At 35.9% G+C, this 19,779-nt stretch overlaps 2 protein-coding genes across 2 annotated transcripts; both read right to left on the bottom strand.

Moving 5' to 3' along the window:
• Positions 1-4,842: 4,842 nt before the first annotated feature.
• LOC131167668 (ras-related protein RABA4d) lies at positions 4,843-8,177 on the bottom strand. The gene is made up of 2 exons (XM_058126489.1): positions 7,508-8,177; positions 4,843-5,422 (listed from the first exon to the last, which is right to left on the bottom strand). The coding sequence occupies exons 1-2, from the start codon at positions 7,732-7,734 to the stop codon at positions 4,978-4,980; spliced, it is 672 nt and encodes a 223-aa protein (XP_057982472.1). The 5' UTR covers positions 7,735-8,177; the 3' UTR covers positions 4,843-4,977.
• A 6,968-nt stretch (positions 8,178-15,145) lies between these two features.
• On the bottom strand, positions 15,146-17,608 carry LOC131167667 (protein POLYCHOME-like). Its single transcript, XM_058126488.1, has 2 exons — positions 17,385-17,608; positions 15,146-15,977 (listed from the first exon to the last, which is right to left on the bottom strand). The coding sequence occupies exons 1-2, from the start codon at positions 17,526-17,528 to the stop codon at positions 15,591-15,593; spliced, it is 531 nt and encodes a 176-aa protein (XP_057982471.1). The 5' UTR covers positions 17,529-17,608; the 3' UTR covers positions 15,146-15,590.
• Positions 17,609-19,779: the final 2,171 nt, after the last annotated feature.

The raw sequence follows: 19,779 nt of genomic DNA, 5'->3' as shown, positions 1-19,779 counted from the left end.
TTCTTGATTTTCAAACCAGTTTCATTCTCTACCATTGCTTTCCAAATTTTAAAAGCATAAAAAACATCAGATTTATATTTCAGGAAGTAAACTCATACCTTTCTTGAATGATCATCGATAAATGTGACGAAGTAATACTTCTCACATGTGGACGAAATGGTTGTTGGTCCCCATACATCTGAATGGATTAACTCAAGTATCTCCTTTTTTGGGGTACTGATGTTTGTCTAGAAACCGACTCTCTTCTGTTTTCAAAATATGCAATCCTCACATGTGTCAATCTTTACCGACTGTAAATCACTCAACTTACCCTTTGAGTGCATCACCTTGAGTCTCTTCTCACTGAAGTGTCCAAGCCATTGATGTCATATGTTTCTATCATCATTTCTTATAGCAACTGTAATATACATGCAAGCATTAGGAGTTACATAAAGAGTACAACTTTTCTTACCTTGTGTAATTGTCAATGCACCCTTCAAAATTTTCCATTCATCACCAATGAAAGTTGTGTTATATCCTTCATTTGCCAGCTGATCAACTGAGATCAAATTCTTTTTCAGGTCTGGAATATATCCGACATCTCTCAGTTTCCATACTGACCCATTCATTTTGATCTTCACTATCCCCTTGCCAGCAATTTCATTGGGTTGATCATTGCCAAGATATACTTTACCAAAATTACTTGATGTATACTCCTCTAGGCAATCTCTGTTGCAAGTGGCGTGGAATGAAGCTCTAGAGTCTAACACCCAAGACTCCTTTTTGCTCTCCAAAGAGCATATCAACATATCATCATTTTTTGAAACAACATTTGCTTCTGTCTTTGTGTTCGTCTCATATTCTTTCTTTAGACTTTTACACTAGTTCTTGTAATGACCAGTTTTTCCACAGTTAAAACACTCAATAATTTTTGTGCCTTGGGAACCTGTGTCTTGAAAATATATGGAATTTCTGGATTTAAACCGCCTGGGCCTAGATCTGCTGCGGTTTTTTGATCATCCATGCTTGTTTCCTCTGTCTCGACTTTCCATGTTCAAGGCTAAACTCGAAGTGGAGCCATGGTTTGACTGCATTTTGATTTATTCCATTAAAATCATGTTGATGGTCTCATCGTATACAAGCTTTGATTTCCCTGCAAAGCTACTGATTGCAATAACAATACCATTCCAACTTTCAGGCAACTGAATGAGAATCAATAGGGCACGAATCTCACTATCAAATGTAATTCCGACTGAGGCGAGTTGATCTGACAACTCATTGAAATTATTCAAATGTCTGCTAAAAATTTCACCTGCAGACGTGGTCATAGTAAATAATCTTTTCCTAAGATATACCTTGTTAGCGGCTGATGGCTGCTCATACATATTAGAAAGCGCATCCATCAGAGACTTGGTGGATGATATATGTTTGATATTGAATGTCAGAGACTTTGACAACGCCATTCTGATGGCACCGAGAGCTTTTCGATCAAGCAACTTCCACTCATCCTCCTTTATAGATGCTGGCTTACCCTTTAATGGTAAGTGCAACTCCTTTTCAAACAAATAATCTTCAATATGCATCTTCCAGAAACCAAAATTGTTGTCATTGAACATTTCGATCTTTGAGCTCTTTTCGTTTGACATCTCGATTTGCTAATCTAAATTTGGAATTAGCTCAAATGGATCGCATGGTTGGATCCAGAATAGTCAAAAACCTTAGAAATGGTTCAAGTCGTTTGAAAAACAGACTCAAAATGACTCCGAAAAGCTCGGTCAAAGATCAATTCAAACCTGGTCAATGATGCTGACGTGACACTGTGGGCCCACTACCGACGTGGCAGTGTTGACGTGTCACTGTGGGCCCACTCACTGATGTGGCTGCTGACTTAGCGCTGATAGGACGCCGCTGACATGGCCGAGTCTGGAGCGAGTGTCGGGTTTGTCCAGGTCGAATACAGATCTGGGTCTGGTGCGGACCGAGTCTAGAGTGAGCTTCCGATTTGGGTCGAGGATTTTTGGGTCAGGTCGAGGTTTGGCGGTTCAGGTCGAGGCGGCCAGGCGAGGAAGACGGGTGGTGCGTGTGTAGGGTGCATGACCGGCAGCTCACTGGTGCGTGACGGCACATGATGAGGCGTACTGCTCCGGCAAAGCACGTGTTGGCGTGTGTACCTCCATCTGAAATCTTTTCAAGCTCCAGCTTGTACTGTTAGCTTCATCTTGGAGAGGTGAACGTGATTGTGGCCTCAAAATTCAATTTCAAGCCACTAGACAGAGCTCTGATTTCAGTGAATAATTCCAATCTAGCCTTTATGCTCCAACCAGGCTCTGATACCACTTATTAGGATCCTGTGAGCAACTAGAAAAATTGGGACACTAGAAATTTACGTGGTTCGGTCAAGATCGACCTACATCCACGAAGCACACCACAATTCACTTAAAACCGCCGAAAAAAAATACAATTCTCTCAGCTTCTCTCTTCCTCACACTCTCTTCTTCTTCTCTTTTCTTCTCTGTGTTTTCATCTCTCCACAAATCATCTATTTATAGGTAGCTTGGAATTAATTATAATAAATTACATTAAATCAAAATTGAGATTTTACCTTCATCAAAATAAATGGCACAACTTGCAAACGCAGCACAACTTCCAAGACATCTCTCCAGCTCAGTGTCTCCGGCTCAGCTCACGCGTCTCCAGCTCCAGCACAACAAAAAAAATAATAATATCAAACTAATCATGGGCATCTCACATGTCTCTTTATTTTAAAATTTTATGAAAAATAGCCTAGCATCAAAGAATATTTTAATACTTTTAATTTTATATTTATTTTAAAGAAATAGCTATAAAAAAATAAATATGAGTTGAAGGGTTCTAGGATAAATTTGACATTTTTTAAAAAAGGGAATCCCTTTAATAATATTTAGGGATTTAGAGATTAGGGATTTATTAGAGATGCACCCTAGCATTTTCAATATCTTCCATGAACAATCATTTTAAGGATGTGAATGGGAATGTTTGCTCCATAGGTTAAAAAATATTCCTACGAAATGATGAAAATCTCAATCCCAAAAATAAAATATCTGTTTCATGAGTTTATTTTTGTTCGATTTTAATAGCAAGATTCCCGAGACCATACACAAGATGGTTCAATCATAGTTTAGTTCAATATGAAAATCCTAATATGCATTTTAAGATGATGACCGTTCTAACTTTCACGTGCGTATAAGTGATTTATAAAGAAAACTTATATTTTTTTACACAAGAAACTATTAAGTAATTAAATATATACACTCAAATTTTTAGTAATTAATAGTCTAATTAACCAAAATAACTGGAGATAATACAATCTCTAACTTTTAATTTTTACTATTTGTGGGCACACTCTAAGTACGTGCAAAATCTACCAGAATTGTTAGAATGACATAAGATTTAGATTGTGTTGCCATGCTTTCGGAAAAAAATTAGGAATTGGGTTGTTTAAATTTTGAAAATTATTTGGAAGATCATGGGAATTATAATTATACACCCATAATTTTTTAATAATTTTAATTCAAAATTTTTGAATTAAGGATATTTTAAAAAGTATGATTGAATTAAAAAAATGATTGAAAATCATTTAAGACTATTTTTAAATCGGTACGTATTATATATAAACACAATTCTATTTCGTATAATCTTTATCTTACAAATTTAAATTCTTGATTGAAAATGACTTCGTTGATTTTTATTTTTATTTTTAAAATGAATTTGATTACATTAAACTCTACATAATCATAATCAGTGAAATTATGGGGAAATAATGGATAGTTAAAATTTTTATTTAAATCTTAAATGTATGCCTAATTTTTTGCATTTCCTATTTTTAGGGGATGATGGGGGAATTAAACAGGATAGAGGAAATTAAAAGCATTTTTTTAGTTTTAAAATAAAAAATTATGAAATTACTTATATATCCATAATGAAGTCCACTCAGCCAAAAAGGGAGGGCAATTTGGTCCCAAAAATAAGATTCTCGTGTAATTTACCAATGGGCTTTGTGGGAGGGTGAAAATAGGATGCTCATATTTTATGTGAAATTTCTTTCCAAAGAAAAGGAACATTAAAGATGCTTGTTTTACAAGTTTCTAGTGTTTTTTTTTTTTAAAAAAAGAACATGAGAATAGATTTTCATGAGCATCAAAGAATGTTGAAAGATGTTGTGGATCTCGGGCGGCAAATGTTAGTAATAAATCCGTTATTTTATTTTTGCATGGAACATTTTTGGATTCCGAAAACATATTAATCATTTGGGAGAAATAGAGTTACGAGGCATGACATGTCCCTTAAAAATGTTAATCTTAAATTTTGTAACTTTTGCCAACACTTGATTTTTGAAATTTTATTATCTCTTAGTAATCGCCAAACATAAAATTATATCATACTATCAGTTTGGTTCAATATAAAGATTCATTTTGGTCATTCAAAAACTCGCCATTCATTTTGCTAAAAGTAGAAGATTAAAACTTTGTTAGTTTGTTTAAACAATTCTTTACTAATCCCAAACAGAAGAATGCCAGCCTCCTATGCCAACCCTTCAAGAAAATTATGCTAGTTGGTATTTGGTAAAGAAGAAAGTAATCGGGTATATTTATTGCTTGATGATACATGACTATACATTGCTTTCCATACATGTTCAGAAATAAATGCTGGATATACACACAGTAAATGTAGGGTAATTGCAGCCAAGACTCAAGGAGAGAATTGAGGCATGATTGGAGGAGCGATCGATAGCTTGACCGGAGGAGAATGGTAAGTGTTAACTTATCAGTTGGCTCGTCTCAGTTGTTTCATGTCAAGCAAACATTTGGAAACTATATAAGCATATGCCAACGAACTTGCAGATTCACACTGCATTAATAATTAACTGTTCACTATTTTTACAAGATGCTGTTTTCCTTTCTAAAACAAATGGAGTTTGAATGAACAACATATTCTCAGGACAAAAGAGGAAAGCGAAGATTATGAAGACATGCAACAGCCCCTTCTTCCACCAGAGTCGGCATCATTAGGAACTAGAATCCTGGTTCCGGTGAGAACTGTGGAACTCCCACCAGATCCTGACTCATCTCCGGCAGCTAGACTCTTCTTGCTGATGATTCGGTATATATTTGTTAGAACAGTCAGGAATGCAGTTTCGACATTGGTGGCCTCTAAAGCTGAGGTCTCCATAAAGAATAGGTTTTCTCTTTGGGCAAACTCTTCAGCATCCTCCATTGGCACTGCTCGAAGAGAACCCAAGTCAGATTTATTGCCAACAAGCATGATTACTATGTTCTTGTCAGCGTGCCCCCTCAGTTCCTCCAGCCACCTTGCCATGTGATCAAACGATTGACGCTTAGTCAGATCATAGACTAGCATTGCCCCAACTGCACCACGGTAGTATGCACTCGTCACTGCCCGATACCTGCAGCATTACAATAGGAGATAACTTCATGGTCTGATAAATGAGTAAAGAAAGAGAAGTAACTCAACTTTTTATAACTTGCATTACATACAGATAAATGACAAGATTAAAACAACCACCATGAAAGGTAAATTACAAATTGGATATCATATAGAGCTTGTAATGAGCTGGCCACATGGTAGGCTGTTTATTTGATTATAATTTTGCCAGCTCTGAAAAAATTATGCACATGCAATTGCACTGAGCGAGCCAGAATAAAGGTCAGCGATTATGAAACAAATTTAACAAATTATGAGCAATCCAGTGCCTGGTTGCGAGTCCATAGGGAACTTATAAGTTAACTAGTTGTAACGGTAAACTCAAATATCCACTGTATGTAAATGAATCTAACTGATCTGGCAACTGCTGCCAATTCCCACATGACATATTGCGAATAAATGTGTCTGGAAAGAAAAAATGAAAGCATGAAAATGAGTGTTCAGATGAAAGGTACACTGTCTATAACTAAATATCAAGTACATGCACTGCAAAAGATGACTGATCTGAACATAGGCTTACCAGATTATTTCTTTGATAGTTGCTTTAAATTTTACTTTGGGAGCCGTATTTCCTTATTTTAGAATATTAAAGAACCATATACAAATTTTCTTGCGCCTCTAACAAAGTGATACCAGAAGGCTTAGAAATTCCATTTTTCTAAGGCTGCCTAAGAGGGTTGGGCATCATAACTTGGAGCTAGATCTAGTTTTCTGCTGCTCCAAGCTTGTGATATCCTCTCTATCATGCAGACTTGTAAGCAGGGACCACACGCACCAAAAATAGAATTGGTACAATTCCATTCTTTATCTGAGCACTGGACAAGAAAGAGATAAAGAGGCATTGCATGGACAAAACAAGTTAACAGAGCATCAGCATAGTATAGGTGTTAATACTAAGTAAGCCGAGGAAGCATAAGAAGAAATGGTTATATACTATGCAAGAGAGGAAGGGCCCAAAAGAATAAATAAAAGAGAAAAATGAAAAAAATAATCTGCATTCATTGGACGTAAATCCAGTTAACGTGAAGAATTAAATTGATTAAACCAGTATTCAACAGAAAGTGCGAATGTTATTTAAAACTAAATGCAATCAATTTCATTTATAAACATGCATCTCACTGTGAGATTGTCTCAAATGCCTTCTCTGTTGCAGTGTGGCGACAATCCTATGTTCGCAAACTCAAAACAGAATTTGAATCCAATGTTCCGAAGCACAACCAAATCCTATGTTTGCAAACTCAAAACAGAATTTGAAATCGGATTTTTTTTTTAATTTGGACAAAGTACAATATAGATTTGTATTGATTTTTAACTGAATCCTTATAAATCCAAATCTAAGGCCTGAAATTCATGCTGCCACAGCATAATAGTTATTCAAAGATTGGATATCTGCCATCAAGCAGCCTCTTAAGATTCTAAAAGCTGGAAAGACAGGCACCTACATAACTTGCAAAACCTCTAATAACCAACAAAACCAAACGACCAATTTTGGTTTTTCAATTAAATTGGAAACAAGGACAAGCATACCCTACCTAATGCAGCTAGGTTTGTCATCCATCTTATGCCTTATCTGGATGAGTGAGGAAACAACGTTCAGAGAACAAAAATCCAACAGCATAGTACAGTTCAACAGCATTAAATAAGCAGGTACAGAGTCATTGAGGATGATGTGCTCCACAAACGCTAGCTCCTAGAAAGTAATACAGCAAGTTTGGCTCCAAATCAAAAACTCTTGATGGTTTGATAGTTGAGGATTACAATTTGGGCTTCATTAGAAATGGAGAGATCATCAGAATATCATTAAAGAACTTCAATTCTGCCTAACCTAATTATTTTACTCTCCACCCTCATTGCATTCTAGTTTCTGAATGTTCCCTACAATGTGGATAGTCCAACTCCATCTGGCGCTGTCATGGGGTGTCCTGATCTGAAGAAGAAGATTTCCCGTTGTCTGATTTTAAGTCGACAACGATGATTCTGGATAAAAATTATGCTCTAATTTTCTTTTTTCAGAACAAAAAAATCAAATAAAATAGCAAATCCACACCTTTCCTGCCCCGCAGTATCCCAAATCTGCGCTTTCACTGTCTTCTGATCAACAGCAAGAGTTTTCGTCTGGAACTCGACCCCAATGGTAGCTTTCGAATCCACATTGAATTCGTTCCTCGCGAACCGCGCCAGGAGCTGAGATTTCCCCACCGCCGAGTCTCCGATCAACACTATCTTGAACACGTAATCGATCTTCTGATTGTAATCGCCGTACAAGTTCGACATCCTCACCCCAATCAAATCCCGCTTATGTTCCTAATCAAACCCACCGATTTAAACATAGAATCGTGATGAAATACTCTCATTCCTAAGAAACCTCCATCGGGTCGTTTGTCCCGCGGAGAGATTGAGTAGGATCCGGTGAGGCAAAGAATCAGTAGTTATAAATGGAGATTATGGTTATGGGTACGACTAGGATTAGGATTAGGGTTAGGGTTAGGGTTTGAAAATTAAAAACACAGAGATTTCGGAGATGGTGATGAGGGTAGTGCTGCGATTTTGCGAGCTCCGGGGAGAAGGTTGAGGTCATGAAGACCAACGGCTAGAGCGGGCCCCGTTAACGGTTTTTCGGAGCATGGGGCAGAATTGGGTGTATTGTTGATACACAAATTTGTTGTATCAGCGACTTGGGAAATGCATTCAGGGAAGCATGATAAGAAATCGAAGCCGTTGAAACTTGAAATAGATACACAAAAGTTTTAACAAAATTTTTGTAAAATTTATTTATATTATATTATTTTAAGATGTAGAATCCAATTACAACTATGTACCAATAGGTGACAAATAGATTAGATTGTTCAATGTGCGTATACTATATTTTTTCTACGATTATACATAATTTAAAAAAAAAAAAAATATTATGAGTTGTAGACATTTTTTTTATTATAAAGTGAACAAACAAATGTTGAAGGAAGGAATATCAATTTAGTAATTTATGGTCAAATTTTAGTTTTAATTTTAAACTTGCAAAAAAAAAAAATGCATTCATGAATAATATATAAGAAGAAAGATTAAACAAATTCCTCTTCCCTTTATTATAGAATAAGTATAAGGCTCAATTATATGTCATAAATACGATTGCACATAATAAAATACATTTAAGGATAATAAAGAAGAAAAAAATAATGAAATTTCTCTCCCTTGATTATAGTAGGCGTCTTGACAAATTTTCTATTACTACCCGGGTTGGAATTACAACAGTAGCGAATAAGTATCGAGTCCTATTACATTAATTAGAGTTGGGTGTATGAATCCTCTTACACTGTTCTAAAAAAATTTAGGACAATATCTACATGTTTCAATCTATTCTACTAAAATTAAACCTACTTCATCCTTATATGGTCAAGATCTCAATGGCAGATACTCATTGTGAAATTTCTTAGATTTTTCAGCAGTAATTCGAAAGGTTGACCTATTAGGGAATCTTCGAATCTATGCTTTTTTTCAACTCCCTAAAGTATTTCGTCGCTTGCTGTACCTCCTTGTCTTTAGGTGCCTATGTATCCATTATAAGACTTTCCTTATTGGAACCTGACCCTTAATTTTTTACTTTAAGGTTATGATACGCCCTTCCTATTGTGTTACTAAATGGAAGAATCTTATTAACGTCAAAGAATGGTAAAGGTGTTGGGTTTCCCCTCCTTTTGAGGCCCAAGAGATTGGAAAGCTTTTTCTTTAATGTTGTTTGGCTTCTCAAGAAGTCTGTCTGCCATGCCTAGCTGTTCCTGGGCTTCTCTTAAGCGGCGCTTCATGCGCACAACTCAGCAAATAGTGGCTGCCCCCAATTTTTTTTCTCTATTTAGATTTTCAGTCCTCTCAGTGCTGCTATCTCCATTCTGTTTTCTACACACACAATATCCTCACCAGCTCCCAACGCCTGCAGCCAGCACCTGCAACACGCCCACGCACCAGCGCCAGTCATCTTCTTTATTGCAACAAGCTACTGTTGCTTCTTCTTCGTGTGTCTTCGGCTGCATATAATTAATAGCATATTGAGTTATTCTGATTGTGCTATTTTGGTTGGTTCTTTCTTTGGGAGTTTTGTTCAGAATATTTGGTGAGAGCTTTCCATCTTGCTACATTTATTTATACACTCTTGTGTATTTGTAAGACTTATGCCTTTTGTATCTACTTTGTACAACATATTTGGTGATAGTGGATTTGGATCGCCGTGCCCCATGGACGTATCTCAACATTTGAGGGAATCACGTTAAATTTTGTGTGTCTCAGTATATTTATTCATTTTTTGCATTACTCCATTAATTTACTTGTGGGAATTAGTTCATATATAATATAATATTTTTCCTAACAAGTGGTATCAGAGCCAGGTTATTTGTACGCATTAAATTTGTGTAAATCATGGATGGTAATGTTGGCCGTATGATTAGCTTCAATGGAAGCAATTGGGTAACTTGGAAAACAAAAATGCAAGATCTTTTATTTTGCAAAGATTTGGATGGGCCTATTGAGGGTGATAGCCGAAAGCCTAAAGACATGAGTGATGATAAGTGGAATAGGCTTAATAGGAAAACTGTTGGTGTTATCTGGCAATGGATTGATGATAGTGTTTTTCATCATGTTTCTACCGAAACTTTGGCACATGAATTGTGGAAAAAACTGGAGGGTCTTTATGATAGAAAGTCGGCTACAAATAAAGCTTTTCTTTTCCGAAAATTAGTGAATTTGAAATATAAAGATGGTGGTCTTATTACTGAGCATTTGAATGAGATGAAAAATATTATCAATCAACTTGCTACTATGAAAATAGTTTTTGATGATGATTGCAAAAGCCTAATGCTTCTTTTTCTTTTTTTCCTGAAAGTGGGATACTTGGTTGTACTTTAGTAATTTGCTCCCGATGGAATTGTTACTATGGAAAACCAAGTAACTCGCAGCTTGTTGAATGAAGAAATTAGAAGAAGTTCAAGTTGGCTCTTCTCATTCCGAAGCAACTTGTTGACAAAAAACTTGGGGAGAGGGCATAAGTAAAAGCCATATTCCTCACCGAATGATCATCAAGAGGTTCCCCATTCCAGCTCACCAGTTCGAAAAAAGATATTGATGCCACTATTTTGTCGTAAAAAAGGGGCATATGAAGTTGAGAAGTGTAGAAATTGGAAATTAAGGAGCAAAACAAAGAGAAAAATTTTGAGAAAAAGCATTAAGACAACACACTTCAAGTTGCATCTGATGGTGAATCTCATGGTTTTTTGTGATAATTTTGCATTTAAATTTGACAAGTCAGAGACTGAGTGGTTATTGATTCCGGTTTCCGGTGGCGTCTTCCATATCCCTCTCTAGGGAATTTTTCACTTCGGTATTCCAAAGGAAATTATGGAGTTGTTCGGATGGGAAATGAAGGTTTTTGTTACAATTGTTTGGCATTGAATATGTTTGTTTTGGCAAACAAATCCTTGGATGTAAGTTAGTGCTTAAAGAAAGATGGTGAGAACATGTGCTCGATAATTTTACTAAATTTGATATTCTAAAACCGTAAAGGCAGCTGATAATGAAGGTTTTGACAACCATTTTTGGTAATTGAAAATGAAGCTCCCACAAGGGGCAATTTCGTGTGGGCTAAAGGGCAAGAAAATTGGTACCTTTTATTAATATGATGCAAGGTAAAATAAATTGTAATGTGTTGTGATGCATTGAAAGTCACTCTTCCAACAACCGTTTGTGCATAATGCCTTAGGCCCCAAATGAGTGAAAATGAATGCAGTTTTGTTCAAAAGAAGCTTCCTTGGTTCATTGTTTTGGGCCTGCAAGCAACATAAGAGCTCCTTTTTCCGTGCAATGTTTTTTGTTACTAAAAAATCTAATGTTTTTAGTTTTGATACATCAGATGTATGTGGGTCCTCCCCCTTTGAAATGAAAATCTCAATGGTGGTTCACTTATATTTTGTACCTTTATTTGAGGATTGTTCGAGAAAAAAGTTTGGGGTAAGGATGTCACACGTTATGATCACTTGAAAGTGTTTGGGTTGTCCATGCATTTGTTCACAATCAAACGAATGGAATAGATTCGAAAAACGTTGATGACAAGACATGCAAGTTATTTTTTTTCTTGGCTATGGCATGAGGAATTTGGATATAAATTGTTAATATCCAGTGACCAAAAAATTGGAGAAAAGCCCCGATATGTTGTATTTTTTTTGAAAATCAAAACAGATTAAAAAGAATTTTGGCACACTTTTGCGCAACCCACAATCTATAGGGAATGAGGTTTGTTGACTTAGACCTAAATTTAACCCTTCTCCACACACCTTTTGGCACAAATGAATGGAAATATTTGAAGATGGTTCTTTCCACATTTTCTTTGAAGATGTTTGGAAATGAAATGGAAATTCCTAAGATGGTGAAGATGAAAATGAGGGGGAGCAACAAGTTCAAGAGCAAGCTCAATTGAGAAGATCTTTCAAGAGAGAGCCAAGACCTTCATCTAATATCCCATCAAGTGACTATGTTACTCTACGGATCAAGGGAAACCCCGAAGCTATCAAGAAAGCCCCATGAAACCTAAAATAAAGTTTGAATGGATGAAGGCTAGCCAAAGAGGAAAATGAATTCCATAAAAATTTTTTTGACAATCACAAACTTATGAGTTGGGTTACCTTCCCTCTTGGGAAAAGAAAAAGTTATTTTTGAAAAATAAAATGGGTGTTTAGAGAGGACTGAAAATGATGGAAAGAAAATCTTCGGTACAGGTTAGGCTTGTGTAAAAGGCTTTTGGTAGAAAAAGGAATTGACTTTTTGAGAAATTATTCTCAACCGTTGTAAAGATGTCATCTATGCTTCGTTTGTTCTTGGCATGAACGCATACTTTGACATTTTAGAAGTTAGCAACTAATGTGAAAAACCGCTTTCTTACATGGTGACTTTGGAAAATGACATTTACAAGATGGAACAACCGGAAAAGGCTTCGAACAAAAGGGTAGATAATTTTAGTTTGCAAATTAAAGAAAAGTTTTATAAATTGGTTGAAGCAAGCAGCCACGACATTGGTCAGAGAAAGTTTATTCTTTCAAATAACAAATCATGATTGATCAGGTTACTTACAAAAACCCACCTCTTCGGAGGATGTTTGTGTGTTTGTGAAAAAATTTTCGGATGGTACTTCTTATATTATTGCCTCTCTTATTCTATGTTGATGATATGTCATTGTAGGACAAAGGACTTCTCCAAGATGACAAATTGAAGTTGAAGTTGAGCAGTCTTTTTTTGCTATGAAAGACTTGGGACTAGCAAAACAAATTCTAAATCTTGACATGAAATTGTTCGTGATCGTGAAAAAAGGGAAAATTTGGTTGTCTCAAGAAGTACATGAAAGTGCTTAGAAGTTCAATATGGATAAAGCAAAAACTCGTGATTGTCCCGACTTGCTAGTCCACTTTAAGTTTATTCAAAACAAAAGTCCCTTCAAGTGGAAAAAGACAAGGAAGAGATGAAGAAAATTCTTATTGCTTCAGCCGTTGGTTCCTTAACATGTATGCAAATGGTATGCACAGACCGGATTTAATCTTATGGGCTGTTGGAGTTGTTAGTTTTCGTTTCTCTCTATCTAGAGAAAGGAGCATTGGTTAGCGTAAAATGGATTCTCCGATACCTTAGAGGCACTTCAAAAAGGCATGCTTGTGCTTGGGAAATGGTAAATCTACACTCCATGGATTCACGGATGCCGACATGGCCAGTGATGTTGATTCTAGAAAATCCACTTCGGGTTATTTGATGACTTTTGTAAGGGGAGCTGTGGTATGGCAATCTAAATTACAGAAATGTGTTGCTTTATCTACTACGGAAGCCGAGTTTATTGCCATTACGAAAGCTTGCAAAGAATTACTTTGGTTGAAAGATTCTTAAAAGAGTTGGGCATGGAGCAAGAAAGGTATGTTCTTTATTGTGATAACCAAAGTGCAATTCATTTGAGTAAGAATTCTATCTTCCATTCAAAGTCAAAACATATTGATGTTAGATATCATTGGATTCGGGATGTGTTGGATAAGAAATTATTGCAGCTTGATAAAATTCACACTGATGATAATGGTTCGGATATGATGACTAAAGCATTGTCAAGGGACAAACATGTGAAGTGTAGAGTTTTGGCCGGATTGGTGGAGTCGTCCCCATAAGTCGGGAGGGGGAGATTTGTTGGGTTTTCCCTCCTTGTGGGGCCCAAGAGATTGGAAAACTTTTTCTTTAATGTTGTTTGGCTTCTCAAGAAGCCTATCTGCCATGCCTAGTTGTTCCTGGGCTTCTCCCAAGCACGCTTCATGCGCACAATTCAGCAAATAGTGGCCGCCCCCAATTTTTTTTCTCTATTCAGATTTTCAGTCCTCTCAATGCTGCTATCTCCATTCTGTTTTCTACACACACGATACCTCACCAGCTCCCAATGCCTGCAGCCAGCACCAGCAGCACGCCCACGCACCAGCGCCGGTCATCTTCTTCATTGCAGCAAGCTACTGCTGCTTCTTCTTCGTGTGTCTTCGGCTGCATATAATTAATAGCATATTGAGTTATTCTGATTGTGCTATTGTGGTTGTTTTCTTTCTTTTGGTTCTTTCTTTCTCCCTTTTTTTTTTTCTTTTTTCTTTCTCTTTCTCTTCTCTTCTTTGGGAGTTTTGTTCAGAATATTTGGTGAGAGCTTTCCATCTTACTACATTTATTTATATACTCTTGTATATTTGTAAGACTTATGTTTTTTGTATCCACTTTGTACAACATATTTGGTGATAGTGAATTTGGACTGCCGTGCCCCGTGGACGTACCTCAACATTTGAGGAAACCACATTAAATTTTGTGTCTCATTTTATTTATTCATATTTTGCATTACTCCATTGATTTACTTGTGGGAATTAATTCATATATAATATAATATTTTCCCTAACAAAAGAGTCCTTTTTTTTCAATTGAAATTCGCAATAAAAATGGTACTTATTAGAATTAGGTACCAAGTCTCGTTATCTTAAGCAATAAATATGCATGAACCGTTTTACAAAGTATGTATTCAGATAGTCCAAAATCTATGTGCCCTAATTCATTATTTGGATTCTGACCCATTCAGGGTAATAAAAAGAATCTAGAAATTCTCTCTTCAAGAGATAACTGAGTGGTTGATAATGCCGTCTTGAAAACTAGTATAATTCAAATATAATTAAAAAAATAATAAAAATCAATGATTAATGGCAAGGTTAAAACAAAAAAACAAAAAAGAACTCTTACTTATTAATTTGTTATAAATTTTGTTTCCTCTCTCCTTTTTCCTTGAAACCAAACACGAAGAGGTGAATTATTTAATATTTTTCTTCCTTTTTCTCTTCACGTCTGCAGCGCATTTGAACTGAATTTAACATCTGCAAGCCATTTGCACTGCAACCCCAAAAGATTGTAAAGGCATTAAACAAACAGCTAAAAAATTAAAGTTACTAATTTCATCAATCTACAAGAACTTAAGGGCCAAGCATCTCACATTTCATGTCAGTACCGATTTCCAACATAATCCGAAAAAGGTGACTTCGAAATCGAAGGAACAACTATAAACTGCTACTGGAACAATGCTCATTACATCATGCAATGTAAAATTTTCTTAGTTGATATTTCAAACAGTAATCATGACAAATATAAGACTAAACAAAGAGGAAAGAAAGTGCAATGCAAAATTTTCTTATTGTGCTTGGTGAAAAATTGGTACATGAGTTAAAGACATTTGTAAAAGGAATGTTCAGATGCAACATTTCTATACATTGGCTCAAAAAACTGCCTGCTCTACTAGCACTATCTCAAGGCCTTAAGTAGAAACAAATGTGCCTATAATCCTACGCCAAGGCTTTTAGCAGTTTGATATTTACAAGCAAAAGTGCCTACGGATCCTAACCAAGACAAAAGCTAGATTTTAACATTTAAAGAAGTAATCAGAGAACAAGAAGATTGGTCCACATACAAAGCGATCTTCCACCATCTTGAGTATCGAACAAGAAAATCATCAGAAGATTATCAACCTTACCACGCAGGTTAGTTGTTAATTCTTTCTATTTGAGTTCGCTCAATCTTGATTGCTTTGAACAACATAACAATCTTTGCAATCAGCGCATTGACATCAAAGTGCGCATTCTTTTTTCCTTGTCTGCCTTCTTAGCACTTGGGGTTCTCTCGAGTTCCTGCAATTCCTCCATTACTAATTTCCCTACTGTGTCAATTGAGTTTAGGAATTCCTTTTGAGGTGTGAGAAAATCTGATGCCTCAGCAGTTTGACCCATGACACTAACCAAGGTTTTTGGGATTTTACAAATAGACGGTGTACCAAGCTTCATTCCAGCACTAGGACATGGAGAGATCATAGAAATATTGTTCTTGAGATGAGGACTTGATATGAGAGCAGAAGATCCGAGAATATTTTGGCACTGAGGTGTTGGACTCTCAATTTTTTGGTCTTCCATTTCTCCTTGATGAGCTCTTCTCCTTTCAATGGCCTAATAAAAAATATATTCAGATTAGATTCAACAAAACATATGCTCCTTCAAAATCCAAACAAATGACCACTGGAATTAAAGAACTAATGAGACATAAACACAAAAGCATCCCATTTACTCTATTTCACTATTAACTTCAAATGGGAAATGCAGTGAGATACTACAGAATAAACGCCGATATCTTTTATTAAGAAAAAATTTAGCACTGAAAATTATTGGATCCGTATGCTTTTATGAGAATTGCGCATTTAATTATCTTCTCCCCCTACGCTTTGGTGTGATAATCTCAGTGCTATGTCTTTGGCCTCTAATCCTATTTTCCATGCTCGAACCAAGCATATCGAACTTGATTAACAGGAAGAGGACACCCATGGCTCAATCCAAACCAATAGATTCACTTGTTTTAAAGGCATAAAAGTATTGATCACCGCTGACAGGATGTAGAAGCCAAACTGCAGCAACTGCCCAATGACTGGAAAATCATAACATAATAAAAATAAGATACTAAACTATACTACACAATGAATGTAAATGTGATAATGCTGAAAAGGGAATGATAACTAAATTATCCGCAACAATGTGTCAACTCAAAGATGAAAAGAAGAATGCAAGGAACATAATCAAAATGTGACTATAACTATAAGCTATAGTGATTCTGTTTGCTGATTCCGATCATTGAATAAATATGAAATTGGTCTAGCATGATTCTCCCAAGATTTGAGCAAACAGCAAATTGATTCAAGCAGATTTTATCTGTTATAAACTTAGACTGCTGCAAAATACTGAGGAGACTAGAAGGGGGAGATTTTTTAATCTTATGACCAATTTTTCTCCGATTTCCCAAAATGGGTACCAAGCCAAATAGTTGAAACCAACTCCAGCAAGAATCTTTTGCTTTCTCTTGTTCAAAATAATCAAAAACAGTGTAGGAATTGGGATTCAACTTTTAGAATTGTGTTTCTTTGCGGGCAAAAATAGGCAGAATGTGAAACAAAAAGAGAGAGAGAGAGAGAGAGAGAGAGAGAGAGAGAGAGAGAGAGAGAGAGAGAGAGAAACTAACACAAGTAATTAGCGTCATGTTTAGTTAACGGTATAGAATGGGCTGGGAATGAATGAAACAAAAAATTTTGACTGGAAAACGTCTAGAAATCAGTGACAAATTCAATTCTTTTACATTCCCACCAACAAAAGACCCAATCAACATTCAACTAAAGGTCTTCAAATGAGGAAAAAATTAAACTACAATTGATCAAATAAGGAAGAAAGGGGTGTCGGCACACTTTGATCAGCACTCAAAAGTATCTTTTACCAATTTTAAGATCTTGATTAACGCAATAAATGTTTCAGAAGCATACGCAATAGTTCAGGAATGCTAAAAGAACAAGCGATAAAGAAGGTGAAATATACCCGCACGATAGCTGTAATGTCTCGGAGAGGCGTTCTTGGGTACCAAGAAGGCAACACGCTCGTCCAATAAACCCCGCCTCGCCGGCTGGATCTAGCCGGCAGGTTCTCCCTCCCCACCGACGGCGATCGAGGACAAAATGCCATACCTACCGGCGAATGAGGGGCGTAAGTCGGCGAAAGTCGGCGAATCTGGGTTGGGTGCAGAGAAGGGGCGTGAATCGGCGGATTTTTCAAATGAAAAATGGGCGCGGCGGTTCTTTTGTATTTGATTAGCTGAATTGAGAGCTGTGTTGGAAGAAATAAAGATTTGCAAATAGTTGGGTCATACCTGTATCGATATTGAAGTGATTCGAATATTGTAGTTAATTAGATTAGAGTCAGGAAGTGTTCATTGTGGTATTTGTGGGATTTTTGGGAGCAGCTTATTGGTTTATTGGAGGGAGTGGATTTTTCGATAAATCATTCGTATAGGGAAGGGAACAAAGTAGCAGATGTCTTGGCTCGACAAGGTGCTATGGGGAGGAATAGTTTGTTTACAAATAGTAGTCAACTCCCTAAAGTTAGCAATGGTTTGTATAAATTGGAGAAGATGTGTATGACTTATATGAGGTATGTTTAGCTGATATCTTTTGGTTTTTGCTCATGCTTTTTACTGTTTTTCTTTTATTTTGTTATGTTGTGTGAGTTTTGTTTTGTAGGTCCTAATTTGTTTTGTTTTGTTTGGACTTGTAATTCGGTTTTGGCTGGATGTTGGTGTTGTTCTTTGGGAGATTTTTAACCTTTGTCTTTTGTTATCTCTCATTGATTGTCTTGTAACCACGGTATTCCTCCGCCAAAAGTGAAGGTTTATCAATAAATAAATGGAGGTACCGCCCTTCCTTAAAAAAAAAAAAAAATGGGCGCGGCGGCGATATGGAGAAAGTCAAAAAAAGCTGTTGGGTAGACCCGACCAATGGACCCATTCCGGACTCGGACCACTCTCTTGATAGTTGAGGTTTCGGGTCAATGGGTCAGGTTGGCATCATATGGTAGCCAAACTTTTTCAAATAGTACTTTTTTCAGAATTTTTTTTTTCAAAAAATACTTATTTTTCTAAATATAAAATTAGTTTTGAAAAATATTTTTTTAATAAATATTTATTTAAGTATAAGTCAAATATTACTTATCAACACAAATTTTTAATTTAAGTACTTTTCATAATGAGTTATTATTTTTTTGAGAAGTTACAAATAGGAGTTTCAAAATATTTGTTAAAGGTTCTGGTGCTCAAACAAATATGGGAACGTGTTTCTAACCTAATTAATTGTAGTAGTAGTTGATTTAATGCTCCATATTTAAAACTATATCAAGATTATGCAACTAATATTATCATTTGAATATTTATGTAGGTAATGTATTTATGGACAGTTTGGTTAGAATATTTACGCAATTACAAATTATTCTAAGTACGAAATTGATTTGGTTCAGTTATCCAAACCAATTAATATTCGTGCATGTAATTAATTAGATAATATTGATTCATTATACGTATGTTCGTAATTATGTAGGTATGCAACTATAGTACTTTTTATTTATATCATTTTTGAAATTAAATTATATAATTACACAATTGATATTATTATTTAGAAATTTACGTGCATAATTTTGTAATTGTGAACAATTCAACTTGAATATGCACATAATTACGAGCAATTGCATGTCTATAGCCTTATGTGGGTATGTAATTACGTTATTGGCTAACCTATCATTTGAGATTAAAGTACAAAGTTATGTAATCTGTTAGAGATATGACTCATATTTGAGTGGAACACATGCACCGGAAAAAGCTTAGTGATGCTAAAAACAAGGAGGCTGGTTGCAAGATCAAAGCATCAACGGATTGGTCAACAATATTATAGACATTTTGCTCTCGGTATCAAACCATTGACCATTTCAATGAAACCGTCAATAGTTTCAGTATACAGGATTCAACTCTCGGCATAAAACCGTTGATGGTTTGGCTGAAGGTTTTGTTTGGCGCAGGTCACGAAATTTGAATCAAGAGATCAGTAGATTGGAGGTTTTTTGCAGGATTTTCCTCCAAAGATTGTTACAGGGATGTTTTAGATAGGTTCTAAGGTTCCTATACGCTTAGGGTTCATATTTAATCAATATTTGTAACTTTAAAATGTAAGTTTGACGTTGTGATAGAAAAAAAATTCAATTGTTGCTCTCGTGAAGGTAGACACATTGCCGAAACATGTAAATCTTGTGTGTAACGACCTCAAATTCTTAATATAAAATGTAACATAATAAATGGAAAATGGTCAACTCAAACCCATGGGTAACAGGGCACCTGTCAATCACAGCGGAAACCTAAGCAGCGGTAAATATAAAATCTCAATCATTCAACCAT

The sequence above is a fragment of the Malania oleifera genome, chromosome 11, assembly GCF_029873635.1.
Source record: "Malania oleifera isolate guangnan ecotype guangnan chromosome 11, ASM2987363v1, whole genome shotgun sequence".
Lineage (NCBI taxonomy): Eukaryota > Viridiplantae > Streptophyta > Magnoliopsida > Santalales > Ximeniaceae > Malania > Malania oleifera.
The sequence above is the reverse complement of the archived record's forward strand: the minus strand, read 5'-3'. Positions and strand labels throughout refer to the sequence as shown.

Coding starts and splice junctions, on each gene's coding strand:
- LOC131167668 (XM_058126489.1), bottom strand. CDS start 7,734: ATGTCGAACTTGTACGGCGATTACAATCAGAAGATCGATTACGTGTTC. Junction 5,423..7,507: donor GATACTGCGGGGCAGGAAAG/GTGTGGATTTGC, acceptor GTAATGCTGCAG/GTATCGGGCAGTGACGAGTG.
- LOC131167667 (XM_058126488.1), bottom strand. CDS start 17,528: ATGGCATTTTGTCCTCGATCGCCGTCGGTGGGGAGGGAGAACCTGCCG. Junction 15,978..17,384: donor ACATTACAGCTATCGTGCGG/GTATATTTCACC, acceptor ATTTTTTATTAG/GCCATTGAAAGGAGAAGAGC.